The sequence below is a fragment of the Chamaea fasciata genome, unplaced genomic scaffold, assembly GCF_029207755.1.
Source record: "Chamaea fasciata isolate MVZ Bird 193981 ecotype frontalis unplaced genomic scaffold, bChaFas1.0.hap1 SCAF_2, whole genome shotgun sequence".
Lineage (NCBI taxonomy): Eukaryota > Metazoa > Chordata > Aves > Passeriformes > Sylviidae > Chamaea > Chamaea fasciata.
The window spans coordinates 58,926,926-58,946,111 of NW_027094087.1; the positions used below are offsets into that span (position 1 = coordinate 58,926,926).

Genomic DNA, 19,186 nt, shown 5'->3' on the forward strand with positions numbered 1-19,186 from the left:
TTTAATTGCAGAAAACATTGTATTTATTGACTTGATTTTTCCACTGAGTCACTGTTTAAAAAAATAATAATTCTTGAGCTTCTTCTTTGTTATCATTATGCAAATTTCATATAATTAGTGAGTCAAAATAAGATATCTGTTTTAGCCTTTGAAATGGGCCAGCTATCTAAAGCATTAATTAATTAACTTCATAGTGCAATATATTTAGGGTGAAATCAGTACCCATAATTTATTCTATTCACAATATTTATAAAGAAAATGTAGGAAATTGTAGATACCACAATAAAAGAATCTTGTTCTTTTAGCTTGCTGTGGAAGGCAGATGTTAAATATAACTCCTCTGATAATAGAATAAAACATGTAAGATTTGTTTTCTGCTGCACCAAAATACGTACTTTGCATTACATTTTTTATGTTACCAATACAACTTTCATCCTACACCATCTTTAAATTTCCATCCAGAATACGTTTCCCATCTAGGCGACTGTTGTTTACAGATATTGTTTCCTTTTCTTTCTGTGGCTGATAATTTAGCAGTTCTATTTTAGTGTATGTTCTCCCTTAAGTGCATAAAGCACTTCTGACTGTTTACCCTAAAAGCTCCAGAGAGTTAGGAAAACCTCTAGGCTGCTTCTGTTTATTGTACACACATGCACTGTTAAGGGTTTATTTTCAACAGGAGGGAGACAAGCACAGAGATAAAGACTGATGGTGCATATCACTCTACCAGCACATCTTGCTGTACAGCACAGCATATAACCTATTTTACATATATATATATATTTATATAATTACCTTTAAATTTATTCTATTTTCTCATATGTACTAATTTGGCCCTTGGTGGTAATAGTTCACTTCTTGTTTGTAGTTTCTGCTACTAGTACAAAAATCCCGGTTCGATTTTCTTCACTGTGTGCTAACTGTAGCAGTCAAAATTACAGGCTAATGGTGAGACAAGAAGCTTATAATGTATGATAATCAATACTCAAAATCCATTCCCTGTGATGTGACATAAAAGAGTGAAATGAAAAGACAGAGATTTTCATGGCTAGAGCACCAAAGCTCATGCAATGGAGGTGGGTTTCAATTAAAGGTTATTCCATGGTTTGTTTTTTTTCTTTTACGGCTTCATATTTAATTCAGTCACTGCTGCCATGTCCAGGGATTAGAAATGGAAAGTTAGTCAATACAGTGAGTAGGAATGCAAGCATAAAAATTGCTTTAACAAATACAGGAAATGAGAAGGGGAAAGAAGATAGAGCATGCAATATATACATAACATATATATATGCTATATGATATATATCCCTTTAACTTAGAGATTGCCAGCATATTTTGTGAGTTTTTTTGGCAGTAATGAATAATCTAAACACTGTGTAAGGCCTCATAGCAGTGTATGTGTATGCACATGTGTGAGAGCTAAAAATATAAATCTTCAAATGTAACTTGGTTGCAATAAATTAACCTAATGAGTGTTGAAAATCTCAAAGCATAGGTTTTGGCACAGTACTGAATACCTACTGAATAAGTTTACAGTACTTATTTCCAGTGACTGAGAACTCTGATCTTTACCTTTCATCTGGGTTTGTTCATTCCAACCTTAGCTCAGGGAGTATTAAAAAAAAAAAAATACAGTTTAGTCAAGTTTCAGGAAAAGAATCACTGTCAAAATAGAATTTCCTAGTTCTATATTTTGTGTATATTTATATATATATATATGTGTGTGTGTGTGTTGTCAATGTACAGAACAGATATTTATTTATTTATTTATTTATTTATTTATTTATTTACTTACTTACTTACTTAATGTATTTTAAGACAATATGACATAGAACTACTTCCTGAAAGAGTTTTCCTTCTAGAGATGGCCTTTTTGCGGTATAATAAAATAGAATGTAATGTATTTTTGTGTGAGAAGGGAAGGAGCAAGGAGGGATCTTGCTTTGATAGAATAATTGAAAAGAGAGGAGCAGAGAAAAGTATTGGTCCACTGATTGTGCAATTCTGAGCATTTCATGGTAGCTAACATGCAGTATGGTTGTATTTTTGTCTTTTGTTATAAAGCAACAAAATTGTTTACAAATATCTATACAAAGGATAGTTAAGCTTAAAAGATAAAAGTTAGTTGGAAAGCTGATTAGTTGTTTAGGTAAACATTTAAAATTGACAGAAAGTTCTTACTTTCAGAATTGTGATGAATTCCATATAAGAGAAAAATGACTTTAGATATTATTAGGAAAATCCTGAAGAAAACACCTATTTCTCCTATTTCTTTAAGTCTACTCCTATTTCTGTAAATCTGCTCTGAAGGATCAGGAAGATGAGGATCAGGAAATTGTATTGATTTAGGTTTTTTTGTGGAGTTTTATATTTCTGGGTGGGTTTTTTAGGAGGAAGAGGAGATGGTTTGGTTGTTTGAGGATTTTTTTTTAGAGAAAGAGAGAGAGAGTGAGAGTAGCAGTTTCCCTTGGCTGTTTTAAAGCAGCAGCTGTTTGATGCTGTAGAAGCTCCGGAAAGCTAGATACGGAGAACTTTAGTGGAGGTGAACTAATGGGTGGAATGAGGTGTATAGCCATGTCCTTCATTTGTATGGCTCCCATTTCATTAAGCAATTGCCACACATATGTTGTCTCTGCTGTTATGCATACCAATGCCATCTCATTCAAGTGAAGTAAAATCAACCACAACAAACTTAAATTTTTCCCTTAAAATCTTTTCTGTTCTGCCACTTTGTTACAGCCCCAAGGTTGGGGTTATTTTACTCCTGATTTTCGTCATGATTATTTTAGTTTTTATTGGATACTAAAACCAGTGTGTGGATTAGTTTTCCTTGGAGATCATAGAACCATTGAATGGATAGGGTCAAAGAGGACCTTGAAATATCTACCATGGGTAGGAATGTCTATCACTAGATCAGGTTGCTCAAGATCCTGTCCAACCCGACTTTGAAATCTTCCAGTGGTGGGGCATCCACAATTTCTCTGGGAAATCTCTTCCAGTGTCTTACTACTCTCATATCAAAGAGCTTCTACCTCATGTACAATCAATCTGCTTTCTTTCAGTTTATGCAGCCCAGGACACAATTGGCTGTCTGGGCTGTGAGCACACACTCTTGGCTCATGTCCAACTTTTCATTCACCAGTATGCCCAGTTCTTCTCACCAGGTCTGCTCTCAATCTGTCTATCCCCCAGTCTGTATTGATACTGGCGACTTCTCCAACCCAGGTGCAGGACTTTGCACTTGTACTTGTTGAACTTCATGATGTTCACATGGCCCCCACCTTTCAAGCCTGTCACAGTCCCTTCCCTCCAGTGAACCCGATGCACCACTCAGCTTGTTGTGATCCTGGGGTGCACTCAGTTCCATGCTCTATCTCATTAATGCAGATAATAAATAATGTTGGTCCCAATGGGAACCCCGGAGGGACACCTCTCATAATGGTTTCCACTTGGACATTGAGCCATTGACTGCAACTGTTTGCATGTGACCATCCAGCCACTACTTTATTGATCTGACAGTCCATCATCAAAGCCATCAATTTAGCACCAAGAATATTGTGGCCATATCAATATTTGACCATATCAAAGGCCTTACAAAAGACTTTGCCTTGTCCACTGATATATTCACTCCATCATAGAAAGACACCAGATTAGTCAGACAGTCTGCCCTAATGAAGCCTTGTTGTCTGTGTCTAATCACCTCCCCATCTTCCATGTGTTTTGATACATCTTCCAGGAAGATTTGTTCCATGATTTTACCAGGTACACAACTGAGGCTAACTCATCTCTATGAATTTTGTGTTTAAAGCCTTTATGTTACATCCTTTTCCCAACAGTCACTTTGTCCTGCTGTTCCTATACCTAATTCTCTCTTGCTTTTGGTATTTTTTCTGGGTTTACAGCAGACTTAGATTTTAAAGTCTTCAAGGAAAGGAGCACACATACAGAATGACACTTTTTCACACAACTGTATCATTAACAAGTATCAGTTCTGAGCAAATGATCACAGTTAAACATCACTGTGACATAATACAATTTTAGTTTAATTGAAGTTGTATTTATTCATATCTTTTTATATATGTGAAAAACTATTTACACTCTTGGATTCCCATAGATCACCTTTGGTGTTTCTTTTCTCATGTTTCTGCAGTGCAATGATCCATTAATCAGGCGTTGATATAAGATTACTAGGAATTTATTTTCTCATTTAGAAAGATGATGATTGCTTAAATTCTCCCCATCTCTGGGTCAACATATTTGTTCTGCTTTTCTGAAGACTTGTTCTGCAGGTCTCTATATGTGTTTCATCCTTGAATTTAAAGGTATACCAACAGTTTTTTGTCTAACTGGAATTCCATGTATTTTTTTAAATACTAAATTCCTCCAAAAATGAGTATTGAACCCATCTATCCATTTTGTGAAAGAAAACTTATTAATAGTTAAAGATCAATGTATAGTTAACAGAAACCTAAAGATGATAGAAGGATTTATTCTATTTATTATTTTTCTTATTCCTGATACTTGGTTAGAGTTGTGAGTACAATTATAAGACAGGAAATATTGGCCCAGATGTACTCTATTTAATGTAAATGACACACATGACAAGGTATTTAAAACATAAAGTTTTCTTTGAATTGTAGAACAGGTTCCAAAACCTGGGTTCTAAAAGTATAGCAAAGGAATCTCATTTCACTATATTCTTTGAAAGAAATAAGGATATAGAAATCCTATCTGAAAATATCGTCAGTTCAAATAGTTTGTCACCATTTGTCATTCTTCCAAATTGTATGCATTGAGCAAATCCATTTTCACTTAGTTGCACCAAAACAAAAAAAAGGGAAAACTGATTATATGATCCATACTCATGTCTAATAAAATTGCAATATGCACTTTTTGACAAGCTTATATTTAATGCATACTGATGGAAGATACTAGTTCTCTGTTCTCAGCAGGAAAAGTAGGCTTTTTAAGAGAACCTTTTTATTTTGCAACTGTCACACAACATAACAATTACAAATGCAATGGAGGTGACAAAAAAAGAAAAAACAGCTTGCTGATTTTTATGAACTGATTGTATTACCAGAAAGGCAGTCACTGCTCACTTATTTGATTTGAAAAATTAATCCTTATAATTCCTTTTGAGTTGCCTAAGTACTGTTCACTCTTTTCTAGTATGAGTTTTACAGAACAAAGCCTAAAAGATTTCTACAGCAGATTAGTTTACAGATGAAGCTCAATTCCACTGAGAATGAGTCTCTAATGACCCCTTTATACTTTCACTGGGCTATGTGAATGCTTTAATATGTGGAGAACAGAGTTAAATAAATCTATTGTCTCAACTAACACGTTTATGCAAACCTTCTGAAATATTTTAATTACAGCTTCTTCTTTTTCTCCATTATTAAGCAACCAGATGTCAAGTAAGCCCATCACGTGATGATCATAGCCTATCCATTAGCCTAAATAAATCCACTTATAATTAGAGTTTTTCTCTTTCTCCTTTGTTTTGCAGAACAAGAAGAATGTGTTAACTGCACAGATGAATGCAGAGTGCTTGGTCATTCTGACAGGTGTTGGATGCCACAGTTCCCTGCAGCCAGTCAGGCTGAGAATGCAGATTATCGCACAAATCTCTTTGTACCCACAGTTGAAGCTAATGTTGAGACTGAGACATATGAAACTGTGAATCCCACTGGGAAAAAGACTTTTTGTACATTTGGGAAAGACAAGAGAGAGCACACTATTCTCATTGCCAATGTTAAACCTTACTTAAAAGCCAAACGTGCCCTGAGTCCTCTGCTTCAGGAGGTTCCCTCAGCATCGAGCAGCCCAACCAAGACATGCATCGAGCCTTGCACCTCAACAAAAGGACCACTGGATGGTTGTGAAGTGAAATCAGGAGCCTTGGCTGAACCAAGCAGCCAGTACTTGTCAACTGACAGTCAGTATCTATCGCCCAGTAAACAGGCAAAGGACGCTTCCTTCATGGCATCAGATCAGATGGCTAGGGCCTTTGCAGACGTGCACTCCCGAGTGAGCCGAGACTCGAGTGAGATGGACTCTGTTCTGGAGCAGTTAGACCGCTCCGCCCGGGATCTAGGCAGGGAGTCGGTGGATGCTGAGGAAGTTGTGAGAGAAATAGACAAGCTCTTGCAAGACTGTCGGGGAAGCGACCCTGTGGCCATCAGAAAGTGAGGGGGAAAATAAGGACAGGCTGGCAGTTGCGTTCCTCTTCTGCTGATTGAAAGTAAATAAATAAATAAATAAATTCCCTGGTTGTAACAGAATTACAAGAATGAAGGAAGATCAATGCTGCTTTAAGGCTTTTAGTGAACATCTGAAGTGCCCACAAGTATGTTCTTTTCACTGCTCTTTCTTTTTGACAGATAACACTGGTTTCATTTTGACCAAACTTTCATTAGGACAGAGTCAAGTACACCAAGAACTAAATGAAAGAAGGAAAGACAGTGCCATTTTGACAATCTGATAGGAAGGTGTGAGAAAGATGGAATGGAAACACATCTGATACTTTAAGACTGTCCTCAATAGCTGATGCTGACTTTACTGTTTACCTATAAACCCCAAGAAAAACAGGGTTGAATAATGCTGATCTGTGGTGAATTCCCAGCAGCCACCACAGGCTTCTACTGAAAGTCCTATAAAGAGTTCTTGTAGTAGTCCAAGTGACACCAAACATTAACATTCATTTGTGGTAAACATTTATGTACAAAGTTATCTGCCACAAATATGAAAAAAAGAAAAAAAAAAAAAAAGAACAATAAAACAAAAAAGAACCATTCCAGATCATTATTCAAGAAAACATATCCTCATCATTAATGAAACACTACATATCATAATAAGGTTAAATGTAAAATGCTATAGTCCATCTTGTCCTGCACAAACATAAACTAACTCACTTGATAAAATGAAAAAAAAAAAAGATTTTAATATCTATTTAGCGTTTTAGTGTCCAACAAAGCTATAAATAGTTAGTGATAAGTTAAAAAAAAAGAAAATTATGATATGATATATGATATGATATGATATGATATGATATGAAATGAAATGAAATGAAATGAAATGAAATGAAACGAAATGAAATGAAATGAAATGAAATGAAATGAAATGAAGCTGGGAGAAAAGGAGTTACCTTAAGGGTAATAAAGAAAAGAAATTAACATTATTAACACTTTTTTATTCACTTGTGGACACTAAAATAGCTCAGGAAAGTGAAAATTTCAGACATCCACAAAAATCACATAGTCATTTAAATGTGCAAATGTAAGAAGATTCAGTGTGTTTACATCAAATGACATATTTTTATTGATTTATTGCAGATTCAGTGCATATGAGCCAAATTGTTGAGTGTATAAGAGCTATATTGTGTATTTTATTAAATTAATATATAGTTGTGTTGCAAAAATATTTGGGCTTATATTGTAAATGGCAAGTGTTGCCTCAGTAGCTGTCGAACTCTATGAGTTTTGTTTTTTCCTGCTTCCTTTTCCCCATGGAATATGGGAAGCAGCGCCTCAGAGCAAAGTCTCTTGTTTAATGTATGGTCTACGAAGTACTGCAGTACATAATCTGTTCAAAATATGTTTGAGTGAGCTGATGGAGCTAAGTGAACAGCCTACAAATGCATCCATCAGTCATGGTTATGTGCAAGTCCTTGTAGAAGCTTCTATTGCAAACCCATATTTCATAACGAAAATGACACCGGAAACAACATCTGGAAACTCCTTGGATTTCTGTTTTTTCCCAACACATGCAGCCAGCCTGTTCAATGTTGGATATTTGATTGAATTCTTCAGAGATGCCACGATTTTCAAAGTTTTGGTATTAAGTTTATAGAGCTGAAAAATATGTCAGTGCCAATGTGGCATGAGCAGTATTTTATCTGATTCTTTAGAATGTGCAATAGCTTACTGCAGTTCTAGAGAAATACTGCTTATTCTGGGGGGTGTTTTTAGTCAGGTTTTCACTTGATCTGAATAGTATTTGCAGGATAATTTAGAATAACATGGGATATAGTTTCTACTTTTTATTATTGTTTCCTAAGAGTGTTTTTATTGCATTTGAAAAATTGAAAATTACTTTCAGATGAAACTTAGAAAAGAACAAATGAACTTCCACAGTACCAGAAGCAGAAGAATAAAATTTTTAGCTCAGGATTTGTCCCTTATATACTTCAGATACTCTGCTGGAAATACCACTATGGCACATTATTTAAAAACTATGTATTTGGTTTCTTAAATTTAATCTGTACTATAAAAAACATTTATAAAAGGGGTTGGCAATCTCAAATACCACAAGCCATAATTTTTTATCAGTTCAAGAAAAAAAGTTTACCCAACAGCCTATTTTGCTTTTGGGATTGCATTTAAATGGTAATTTTAGCTAGTCAGTCCTACAATGAATTGTCTTTGGGAGACACCAATTCTGACAGTTTTCTTTTAGCTCCTGTTAAAAAGTGTCCACAATTACATGCAAAAGGAAGGATCTTGTACATGTCTTATCAAGCTCCTCTCCATGTTTTGGACAATTTATGTATCTAAAACGTGGTGTTGTCTGTGTTATATAATTTTAGTTTTTTTGGCCAGGAGACCCGAGATTGGTTTTGCTTGATAGCTTGATAGCTTGAAATTCCATAGTGGAGAGGATTCTTATTGTTTGATCAGTCTTTTCTACGTATTTCTGTGGTGCCCACCACTTCAGTGTCTGTGCACCAAGTCTTTAGCTCTGCCAGTGAGATCCATTATTCAGCAAAATCTAAGCCAGTATGTAAATGCAGTCAAGTGATGGAGATTTGTGTATTTTATAAATTATTTTAACACTGAGTAACCAATTGTACAATTCATTGTATGTTTCTGAAGACATAAACCCACAACATTCTGAGAAAGGGCTGTGCCAATGTAAGAGGAATTTACCTTAAGGCTCTCTGTCACTAGTGATTTACTAGCTTTAGCTGTTTAACACATTATCTGTATTTAGTAGTGATTATTTATTTACCACTCTGAGGTAATTCAGAATTCATGACTCACAGCTTTATAGAAGAGTTTAGGAAATCTTGCTTTTATTAAATTTGTCTTTCAACTGCCTTGTTCTGTAGAACTCTGGCATACTGCTTCCCAGTATAAAATTATCACAGGTTAAAAATTTATTCCATAATTTAGAATGAATACATAATGAACCAATAAACCAGCAGAGCTTATACAATGTAGCTTTGCTGGTTCAGTCAAAATTAACATGATTGTGTGTGAAGGATGTACTGCACACAAAAGAATTTAAAGTGTTTTTTTCTCCTTGGTATCTCTACTATCACCATTAGAGAAAGAGGCAGCAATGAAAGATAAAGTTTATGAGTTATTTCTCTCATTTTTTGCACACATGCTTTATAAGACTGAAAGGAAATATCTGTCCCAAGATTATAAAAGTAAAGTTGGAGTTAAGGGAGGCAAGTAAAGCAACTAATAAATTTGTACTGTACACTGTGAATAGCGAATAAGGCATTCTGTATCTTTTTTAATTTAAAAAGCCAGCAACTGGGAGTTCCTTATACAATTGGCCAATCAAATCAGAACTCAAAATCAGACCTTTCTTTCCCCCCCCCCCCTTTTCTTTTTTTTTTATTGGCATATTTATGAGGAAACAGATTCTCCTGAACTGTGATTTGCCACTTAAAAATAGAGGTTCCCAATCCAAGTTACCCCCAGAAGTCAAACTTTGTTCACAGTGGAGCAAGATACACCATTCAAAGAAGCTTTCATGTTGCTTGCTGTCAAACGGAAGGAAAATTGCTGAGGTCAAGGGGGAGTCTGAAGCCTAGCATAACATATACCCACTCATTATTGTTTAATTGCTTTCTTTTGACATCAGGCAGCAGTTATTATTGCATTAGTTTAAATGGGAGTTTTGGCTATCAAGATTTGTTGACTTGAAGTGTAATTGAATGAAATCTGATTAAGGTTTTGACTTCTCTGGCCCAATTGTGATACAGGTTGGCATTCTCATTTATCAGCCCCTGTCTCCCCATATGGCTCAAAGTTGCACCAATGACTGGTGAATGACACAAAAAAACAAACAAAAGCAGCATACATTGTATGGATTTTCTCAACCGCTATTGTTTAATGGCTGTGTTTAATGTGACCTATCTGGAAAATGAGGACTACGAATAAAAAACGATTACTAATAGTGGTGTTGCCTGCTTTTGCATTCATTAACACAGAAGAAATGTGTTAAACACTGCATACCACAGGGAGCCTGATGGTAATTACTTTGGAAAAGCAACTTGTGGCAATGCGGCTGTTACAGCTAGTTATCAGTTTGCCAAAAAAATGACAGTTCCTGCTTCATTTATTAGAAATGTGTAACCGTTTTCTCTCAACAGGAAAGTGGAGAAGAGTTTTCTTCAAGCTGGGTAGGTTTATCTTTTAAGCAGCTGATGCACTGAAACCCTACAGGCTGTTATTTGCTCACAGAAACATGGAGCTGAATAAAGCATGTTTTGGTTTAGTACACTGGTGTGAGTTCACCAGAAACATTATAAATGGGGTGGGGCTGTAAGTTCTTAAAGACTGTCAGCCTAGCAGGAGAGATCAAACCATTGCTTGAGTATACAAGTGGAGAAGGACAACCTGAACAATACAAGGAATTGTTTTTTGCTTTTTAACTTTTTTCATTGTGTCTTTCTTAAGCGTGTGAATAATTTTATTCATGTTGTTGTAAACAATATGACAAATTTCTGGGAAAAATATTACTAGGTCTAGTTTTTTTGAGTTTGTTGCTATAATTTAACACTTTCATTAACCTCTTTTGTTTCATTGGGTTTTGATGTATTTGAGTATTATGATCAATCCCTCAGAATGTCTACTCCTGTGTGATTGTAGCGATGACATACCAAATAGTGTAAAGCCTGTAAACCATATTTTTAGGATTTTTTTTCTTTTTTCTTTTTTTTTTTTTAAGTAATTAAGTATATAGGCGTTGCTTTTGACAGCTAAATAGATTTTCAGTTTTCTCAGAATACTACAGGTGTTGTAAAGGTGCATGCCATTCCTGCAGAATTAACTTTTACCTGTCGCATTTTTCTGCAAGTCTCCTTGCTGGAAACAAAACCAGCCTGCATCTAGTTAGCTGCCCATCTTAGGCACTGAAACCCAATATTATCTCCCCTTTTTCCCACTACATATATCTGTGTTTCTAAAGGCTGATCTCCAAAATCTAGCAAGCCACTGTCTGTGCAGAGTCCTGACAATGTACCTTATGCTGCTGATGACCTCACTGGACATGGGATGTTACTTTTACTGCCTTCGACTGTGTGTGATTCAGAGCTTGACAGGATCCACAGTATATGTAGAACAAGTCATAAACCCTCCTGGCTTTTCTTTACCCAGAATACAGAGTCATTGATTTCTCCTTTGGAAAGTGGCCAGTCTGTCAAACAGAGATTCTTAGATCTCCTTTAAGCCAACGACGTATTACTGCTTCAGGGTGTTCACTCATGGGATAAATACTCTATCCTTATCCTTTATTGAGTCTAAGACATGAAAGCAGCTGAAAGCTTATTTCTTCAGTTAGTAATGTTTCCCTAAAAATGAAATTTCTCCAGTAGAAAGGACAACTGTCTGCTATATGCATAGTTCGATTTGTGAAAGGTCACCTTAGTTTCAGTAGTGCATGAAGAAATGGATCAGGGAATTAATGAGCCATCTAAGAATTCTCTGAGATGTATATTCCATAATGCATATGCTATGATTCAGGGAAAAGAGCATAGTATCTTAGTTTATTTATTTTTGATGGTTCCTGATAATGCCTGGCTTACAAAAATATTTACTTCAAATTTAGGGGAAATATTTTTCGCTGTCTGGGAGACAATTTTTTAAAATATTTTTAAGAAGATTTTTTTTCTGGATACACACTAGTCAAATTTTGGGCCCTTGTTACTTTGTGAAAATGGTGTTCTGACATGGTTTCCCCCTTTACACTTTACATTAGAGACAATACCTTTGATTTGGACAAGACTCCAAAACGTCTGTAAAATTCTGAAATTTATCTTGGTAAGAGCTAGTAGTATAAAACTAGCTTGAAACATAGATGATTGGACAGCAGATTCAGATCTTGACCTACTGAGGAAAGGAAAAAATGAAAATTCCATTTCTGTATTATTTTATATTAATTAATATTAATATTAATTAATATTAATATTATTTAATAGTTTGAACAATAACTCTATGGAAATTTTGTTATAGTGCACCTACTGAACTGCTACCAGGGAAATAAGGGAGCAGTTGGCCAGTAATCCTCAATATTTTCCAAACTGAAAGCAACACTGAAGTTGTATCTGGAAATCAATTGCTGTAGCAGTATAGAAATGTCTGCAACAAGAAACACTCCTTAACAAATTTGCGATTACATTTTGTAATACCTGTACATTTTCCATCTTTTTAAGGGCAATCACACACAGAAGTCGTTTCAGTGGTTTGATTTGAGAGCGATAAAAATGAATCACTAGTCTGGCATCAGCATTCAAATAAGAACACCATACATGTCTGATCATCAGGAAATGACATCTATTTCTGTTATATTTGTTTATAGGGAAATGTTCCATGCATATATTTTTTAAACCTTTTACAACAGGCATCGATTATGGTGCTGCATGCTGTAATGATTTCTACAAGTGACACTATTGGTCACCACTTCTTTCTTTTTATATGCCAATTTAAAATTCTTTACCCTGAAAATTTATCTAATGTAGAGAATTTAGAGTAGATTTCTAATTCATCTTCACACTTCTTACCATAAAATAAAAAATATTCATCATTATATTTGTGGATAAGACCTCAATTCATTTCTTGAAATTCTTTGGTTTAAAATTTGATTAAAACTGCTAAACTATATTAAAACAATATTTTTATTTTCCTATTTAATACTTATATATTTATGAACAAATTCTTCATTCACTATTGTGAGTTCAATGGGGAATCTTATTATGAGTAATGCAATACACTAGTCAGCTCTAAATAAGAATCTTTTCTTGATAACTAAACATATAGCCATTTCATCTTCAGTGAAAATTATTTATTTTGGGATTCTTTGTACTGAAATCATAAGAAAAAATTATCTGATATGTGTATTCTGGTTAACTAATGCATTTAACTTCCTCTAACAATAATGCAGTTCAAAGTAGTGGTATTTCATTATGAGTATATGTTAAGGGACTGTCTTAGACCAGATGAGAAATTGTATTTACTCTAAATACCCTTTGAGCCTCTATGCTTGAAGATGCATTGGCTGTATGAATGAATCTGTATTCCCTTGCACCTCATTTTAAATTGAGAACAAAAGCAATATAAGCACTCCTATATCATTTAATAAGGATTTGTAGAATACCAGGTGAATATAGTAAATACAGCAGAGAAGAATATATGCAAAACTACTTTAACAACATTATAGTACCGTTGTATTATAAGAGATTCAGAACAGAGATTAGCAACTGTTAATAAGCCTTTATCTTTGACCACAAGATAAGCTTCTTAAAAGCACTGTGGCTTTGTCTCAGTTTAAGGGTTGTAGTACTAGTGGAGAGCCCTAGAATAAGGGTCGTGTTCAGACTCTAGGTTTCTTTTATGCTGTTTTCTTCTGGAAGAAACTCCAGAAGCTGGTAATTGTGCTTCTATAATAATTTTTGCACCTCCATCAGCCATTGTAAATGAGCCACGCTCCCTGGTATTTGGCAGCTCACTGCCACACTGCCTCTCAGTGCTCCAATATTACCTTAGCAGAGGCTCTTTAGGTGACTCGTTTAGGGAACCAATATGGACAGAAGGTCAATTTTGTTAGAACATCTTTTTGCACGTGTCAAAGTAAGACAGCAATCCTTCTAAAGGACAAGAACACCCACTTTTTGAGAAAAATTAGCAGTTTTTGAAAAGTACCCTCCAGAACTGTCCCCATCCACCCGATACACACCAAAAAAAACCCCCAAAAATAAAAAAAAAACAACCCCCCCCAAACCCCCAAAACAGTAACAATAACAGCAACCAAAAAACCCCAAAACAAAACAAACAAAAAACCAAACAAAAACCAACCAAACTAAACCAACCAACCAAACAAACCCCAAAAATAAAACCAAAACCCACCACCCAAAAAACAACAGGAAAAATACTAAATATAGCCTTGCTTGTAATACTTTTCCCTCCACAACACACTTGAATAACACCATTGATGAGTATAAATCCACCATAGTTTTTTTTCTAAATACACCTGTTCCAGTGAACTACAACAGTAGACTGTAATGGAAGTTTTAGAAATCCAGGTAAAGCCTGTATAATGATAGCAAGCAGTCAGTCCTTGAATTTCCAAATGAATCATCTTTTTAAAAAGATTGCTACTCCTGCACTTGTTAATAACCTTCTGTGCACTCCTAAATTGTAAAATTATTAAAGCTGCAGCGTTAATGTGGCTGTCAGTAGAAATCAAGATAGAGAAGGAAAAGGAATACTATGCTTTAGGCAGACTTCCAGTTCCTATTACATCTTATCCCTTTAGCAGAGGTGAAATGTCAAGGGCCCATCACATTATGGCAACAGTAGGAGAAGTACAAACAATTGGAGGATGTCTGATTCAAGCACTCTTGTTCAAAAAGCTTTCATGGAGATTTGCCAAGCTTACTGTGGGATCAAGAATGTAAACCTGAGACAGTTCTGCCGTTAACCAGTAATTCCTGTAGTCTAAGGTGATGTTCACCTCACCTCCTGCCTGGAAAAATTTCAAGCTACTATGGGCAAAAACAACACGCAACTGCAAGGAGCCACCAGGTGCAGCTGCCAAATCTTGAATCCCATAGCTTCTTGTAAGTGCATGCCAGCTCTCCTCATTCAGTTTATTTCCTTCATCCTGAGTGTTTATAAGGCATACTAGCAAATGCTAGTTGACACTTGCAAGCCTTGAAGGGTGGTCTGGAGAAAGACCAAATCTGGTTCAATGCTTGTGTTTGTTAGCACAGAATGGTTTCTTGCAGACAGATAAAAATCAGAACTCTATTTGAAGAACCACCTGTTTGTTCAATTTGGGAATTTCTTTAGTTATTATTTTTGTTGCATTTTATAAATAATCCAGAAAAACTTCAGCATCAGTGAAGCTGAAAGAACGCTCATTTTTAACAGCAGCATAAATATTAATCACAATCACCAGTCAAGACTGAGGATTTCATTTGGCATAACATGTACAACCATGCAACAATTAGGTAAAAATGGAAGTTATTATGAGCTGTAATTAATATACTGTGTTACCAGCTGACTCAAAGCACTTTGCTCAGCATTCTTGGTTTTAAAGACTGCATCTGAGTGGTGGTAAAATGTATACTAAATTCAGTAAAGCCCATCAGCAGCCCCAGGCTTTCTCCTCTAGGGGTGACTACCACTGAATTTTATTTCTGTTGAAATCTTGCTATAAAAAAAAAAAAAAAAAGCGGTATAATTGCTGATTTACCACCACTGCTTAATCTAATTCAGTTCTTCGTGGTACATTAGCATAAAGGAATTTGCATTTTATTTCACAGAAAATGTTATGACTCCACCTGCCTTAGTTCAGAAAACGTATCAGAAACAGGAAAAAATGGTACAAGCAAAGAAATGACAAACCACTTACATTTACTAAAACAACTTAAATATAAAAGGGGAAGGTGTAGTGATACATGTAGAATATACTGTCTTTCAAGTGAACCAAAAGTGTATCAACCCCCCTCACATCCTTCAGTTTCATCATTCAGTTTCCATTTTATTGGGTTTCCAAAACTCAGAAGTAATTTTCAAATGTGCTGCTCTCACATGCCACTATCCTTGTAAAATTTTATTCATTGTGAAGACTGTGAAAGAAAATGTGCAGAGACATATGCAGGGATATAGTGCTTTATCAAACTATAACATTGCTTAACATAACTGTCTTTCTGTTGAGTTGGACCTAATCCAGACACTAGAGATCATAGAAAAATTACAAGTTATCACACCCTGCCCAGAGTGAGGTGATCAAAATAATAACAAATTAAGGATATTTTGATTGACAGTTTATATGTATTTCATTATACTTTTGCACTTCCTTTGAGGTTCAGATCCTAAGGTGACAGCTGTCATTTTAAAGGTGACTCATTACATTCCTTCACAGAGTCCCATAACAGATGGAAAGGTCTTTGTTTTCCAGGGAACACTGTCAGGTTATGATTTCCAGAGCTTTTAATCATTTTAGCAACACTTATACACATCTGTCAATTACTCTATTCAGTGATGTTAATAATATAGCAATCTGAGAATGACAAAGAACACTCTTCTTTTCTTGAAAACACAACTTTTCCATCAAGACTGGAAACAGATCAAAAACACTTTTGAAGAGCTCTTTTCTCCCAGACAAATCAGTGTAAGTGCCAGGGTATTGGTGGCACTTACTGTGGCCTGGTGGAGATGGAGCTCATTTTCCCCACAGCAGCCCTGGCAGTGCTGTGCTCTGGTAGCTGGAAAGGTGTTGGTAACACACCAGAGTTTTGGCTCCTGCTGAGCAGGGCTGGCACAGCCTCAGTGCAGTCTCACCAGCATTGCACACTCACTCCCACCCCCAACAGTACCCTGGGGATGGGAAAGACCTTGGCACAGGACATAGCTAGGACAGATGACCAAAGGCGCAGTCTATATGATGTCTTCTCAGACATGAAGACTAAGAGAAAGGAGGAGGCAGGAGGGATTCTGTATTTATGACATTATTTTTGTCTTCCGGAACAACTGCTACATGTGCTGAAGTCCTACTTCCCAAAAAAAGACTGGACATCACCTGGTGATGGGAAGTAGAAAATAAATCTTTTGTTTTCCTTTCCTAATGCATATGGTCTTGCTTTTGCTGTATTAAACTGCCCTTATATTTTCCCATGAGGGTTTTTTGCATCTTATTTTCTCCCTCTCCTGTCCTCCTGAGGAGGGGACTGTTATGGCAGTTTGGTGGGCACCTGGAGTCCAGCCAAGGACAACCCACCACAACCAGAATTTATAGTAACAGTTAAATTTTATTTTCATTATACATATCCACAGAGCTTTTCTTCTCCTCTCCTGAGCTACAGGGAAGCCATAAATCATTTAAACATACAACCGATAAAACATGACAAGCTGGCATCACACAAATAATTAAAATCAAAGTCACTGTGCAGAAGTGATAATTTTGGTCAGCTACAGAGTAATGGCCTTCACTGTGGTGCTTTTTCTGGTTGTGATAGGGAGCACTTGAGGCTCCCACGGCTTCAGAATAGAGGCAGCAGCTGTGTGTGTACCAGTAGATGTGGTAGCTCTGCCTCGTGACTAATATGCAGCTCATTCATTCATTATAGAACTGAGGCTGCAGTCCCCTTATGGAAACCAGGTATGTTGCAGTGATGTTACAAGGTATCTACATTGAAGTTACATAGCTTTTTAAAGAGCAATGATACTGTGATTTTGAAGGGGGGGGGGAGTTGACATCTATATTATATTCAATATGAGAAATATTGAAATATTATATTCAATATGAGAAACCTGAGCATCTAAATAAAAACATTTTATAATAATATAGAAAATTTTTTCAGAAAAAAAAACTACAACACCTTATACATTTTTTTTGTTAGAGGAAATTTTATTCTGATACCTACTACAAAAAGTAAATATAACCCTAATGTTCTGCAATGTTACAACTTAACTGTACCTTAGTAACAGAACCCTTTCAGCTTTCAAACTATATTTTTAAGAACTGTCATTTGAGGATTTTTGTGTCATCAGCCAGTTCTTAGTACTGTTTAATATCATTACAATAGCATTTGAAGACCCTAGAGGAGTCACAGCTTCTTTTTAAGCACTACTGATAAGCAGTGAAATGTTTCATATTGAAAAAGTATTATAGAAGCGAAGCAAAGCAAAACAAAACAATCTTTCAGATAGAGAAAATCTTATTATCTCCAGACCAGTCACAACTAGAGTAATATGACAGAATTTATAGGTTATGATCTCCACAAGCAGTGTGTACTGGAGCCAGGAATTTAACTTGCATTTCCTTATTATTCTAATCCAGACCTTGAACTACTGCAAGCCCCTTTTTATCTACTTGAGGAAGATCAGGTAGGTTATTGATCAGAAAGGCAGTTCCAAGAATTTAAACCTGTTCCACAATAGTTTTTAAACCCTAGCCTTTGACCTCTTCTCTGTACACACTGTATAAACTCTGCCATTCTTCCAGCAACAAAATTGTCAGGAGGGGTGTTTCCCACCTTTTTCTTAGGGGCCTTATATCCCTAGGGTCCTTGACATTTCTGTGTATATTCTCTTGAAAAAAGTATGAACTATTCAAATGTTCTTCTGTAAAGTAAAATAAGTGGCAGCTGGCACCATACAGTTCTGCTATAATGAAAACATGAGGTGGTTGCCATTACACAGTCCTGCACTAATGAGAACAGTAGGAGTCTAGCATTACAATGGTCTAATGAAAACAGGAAATGGCTGGCATTAGACTGGTATAATGAAAACAGGAGGTTGCTGGCATTATGCTTATACAATAAATAAATTAAGATTTCTGGCCCGACCAATCTCATCTACATTATATATGATTCCAGTGTGCAAGAGAGAAGCTTATGCAAAATCAGGGATGGTGACAGTAAAGATAATTCTTTGTTACATCACCTCAGAAGCAGTTGTGTGCCTTTCCTTTCAACTGATTATTTCCTTTTTGGTGGTTATACATGAGCAAAACAGGCACATGGTTTTAAAAATTGGCACGTAACCTATACAGACTCTTTAACTTAAAAATATGCATAAGTAGCTTGTTTTCTGGTGCCTGTCATGCTTTAATATGAAAGGTTAAAAATAGCTTATTCAAAAGTGAAAATTGATATGACTGGATGTTTTTAAAATGAGTCTCACACTTAGCTCCCCCAATCTGGGCTAAGTATGCAACTGATAATACTTCGGGGTGTTTAATGCAATACAGAGATTGAGATCAATACTTATTGAAAAATAAAGAAAAAAAAAAAAGAAGAAAAAATTTAAGCACAAAATCAATCAGTTAGCTAAAGTGTTTTTTTTTTTCTAAGAACAGAAGGGTCAGGTGCTTTTCTTCCTTGTTTTTCAAACTAGCTGAGTCTTTTTATATTACAAAAGAGGGTCTTCCATGTAGGCCTTAG

At 35.7% G+C, this 19,186-nt stretch overlaps 1 protein-coding gene across 7 annotated transcripts in view; it reads left to right on the top strand.

Moving 5' to 3' along the window:
• PCDH17 (protocadherin 17) overlaps positions 1 to 10,194 on the top strand; it is an 89,727-nt gene extending 79,533 nt beyond the window's left edge. For 6 of the 7 annotated variants that reach the window (XM_066176243.1, XM_066176249.1, XM_066176248.1 and 3 more), the window contains one exon: positions 5,513 to 10,194. In XM_066176243.1, coding sequence (XP_066032340.1) covers positions 5,513 to 6,195 — 683 coding nt within the window. In that variant the 3' untranslated portion in view covers positions 6,196 to 10,194. The remainder of the gene's footprint in view (positions 1 to 5,512) is intronic. The other variant, XM_066176250.1, reaches the window with a different exon arrangement.
• Positions 10,195 to 19,186: the final 8,992 nt, after the last annotated feature.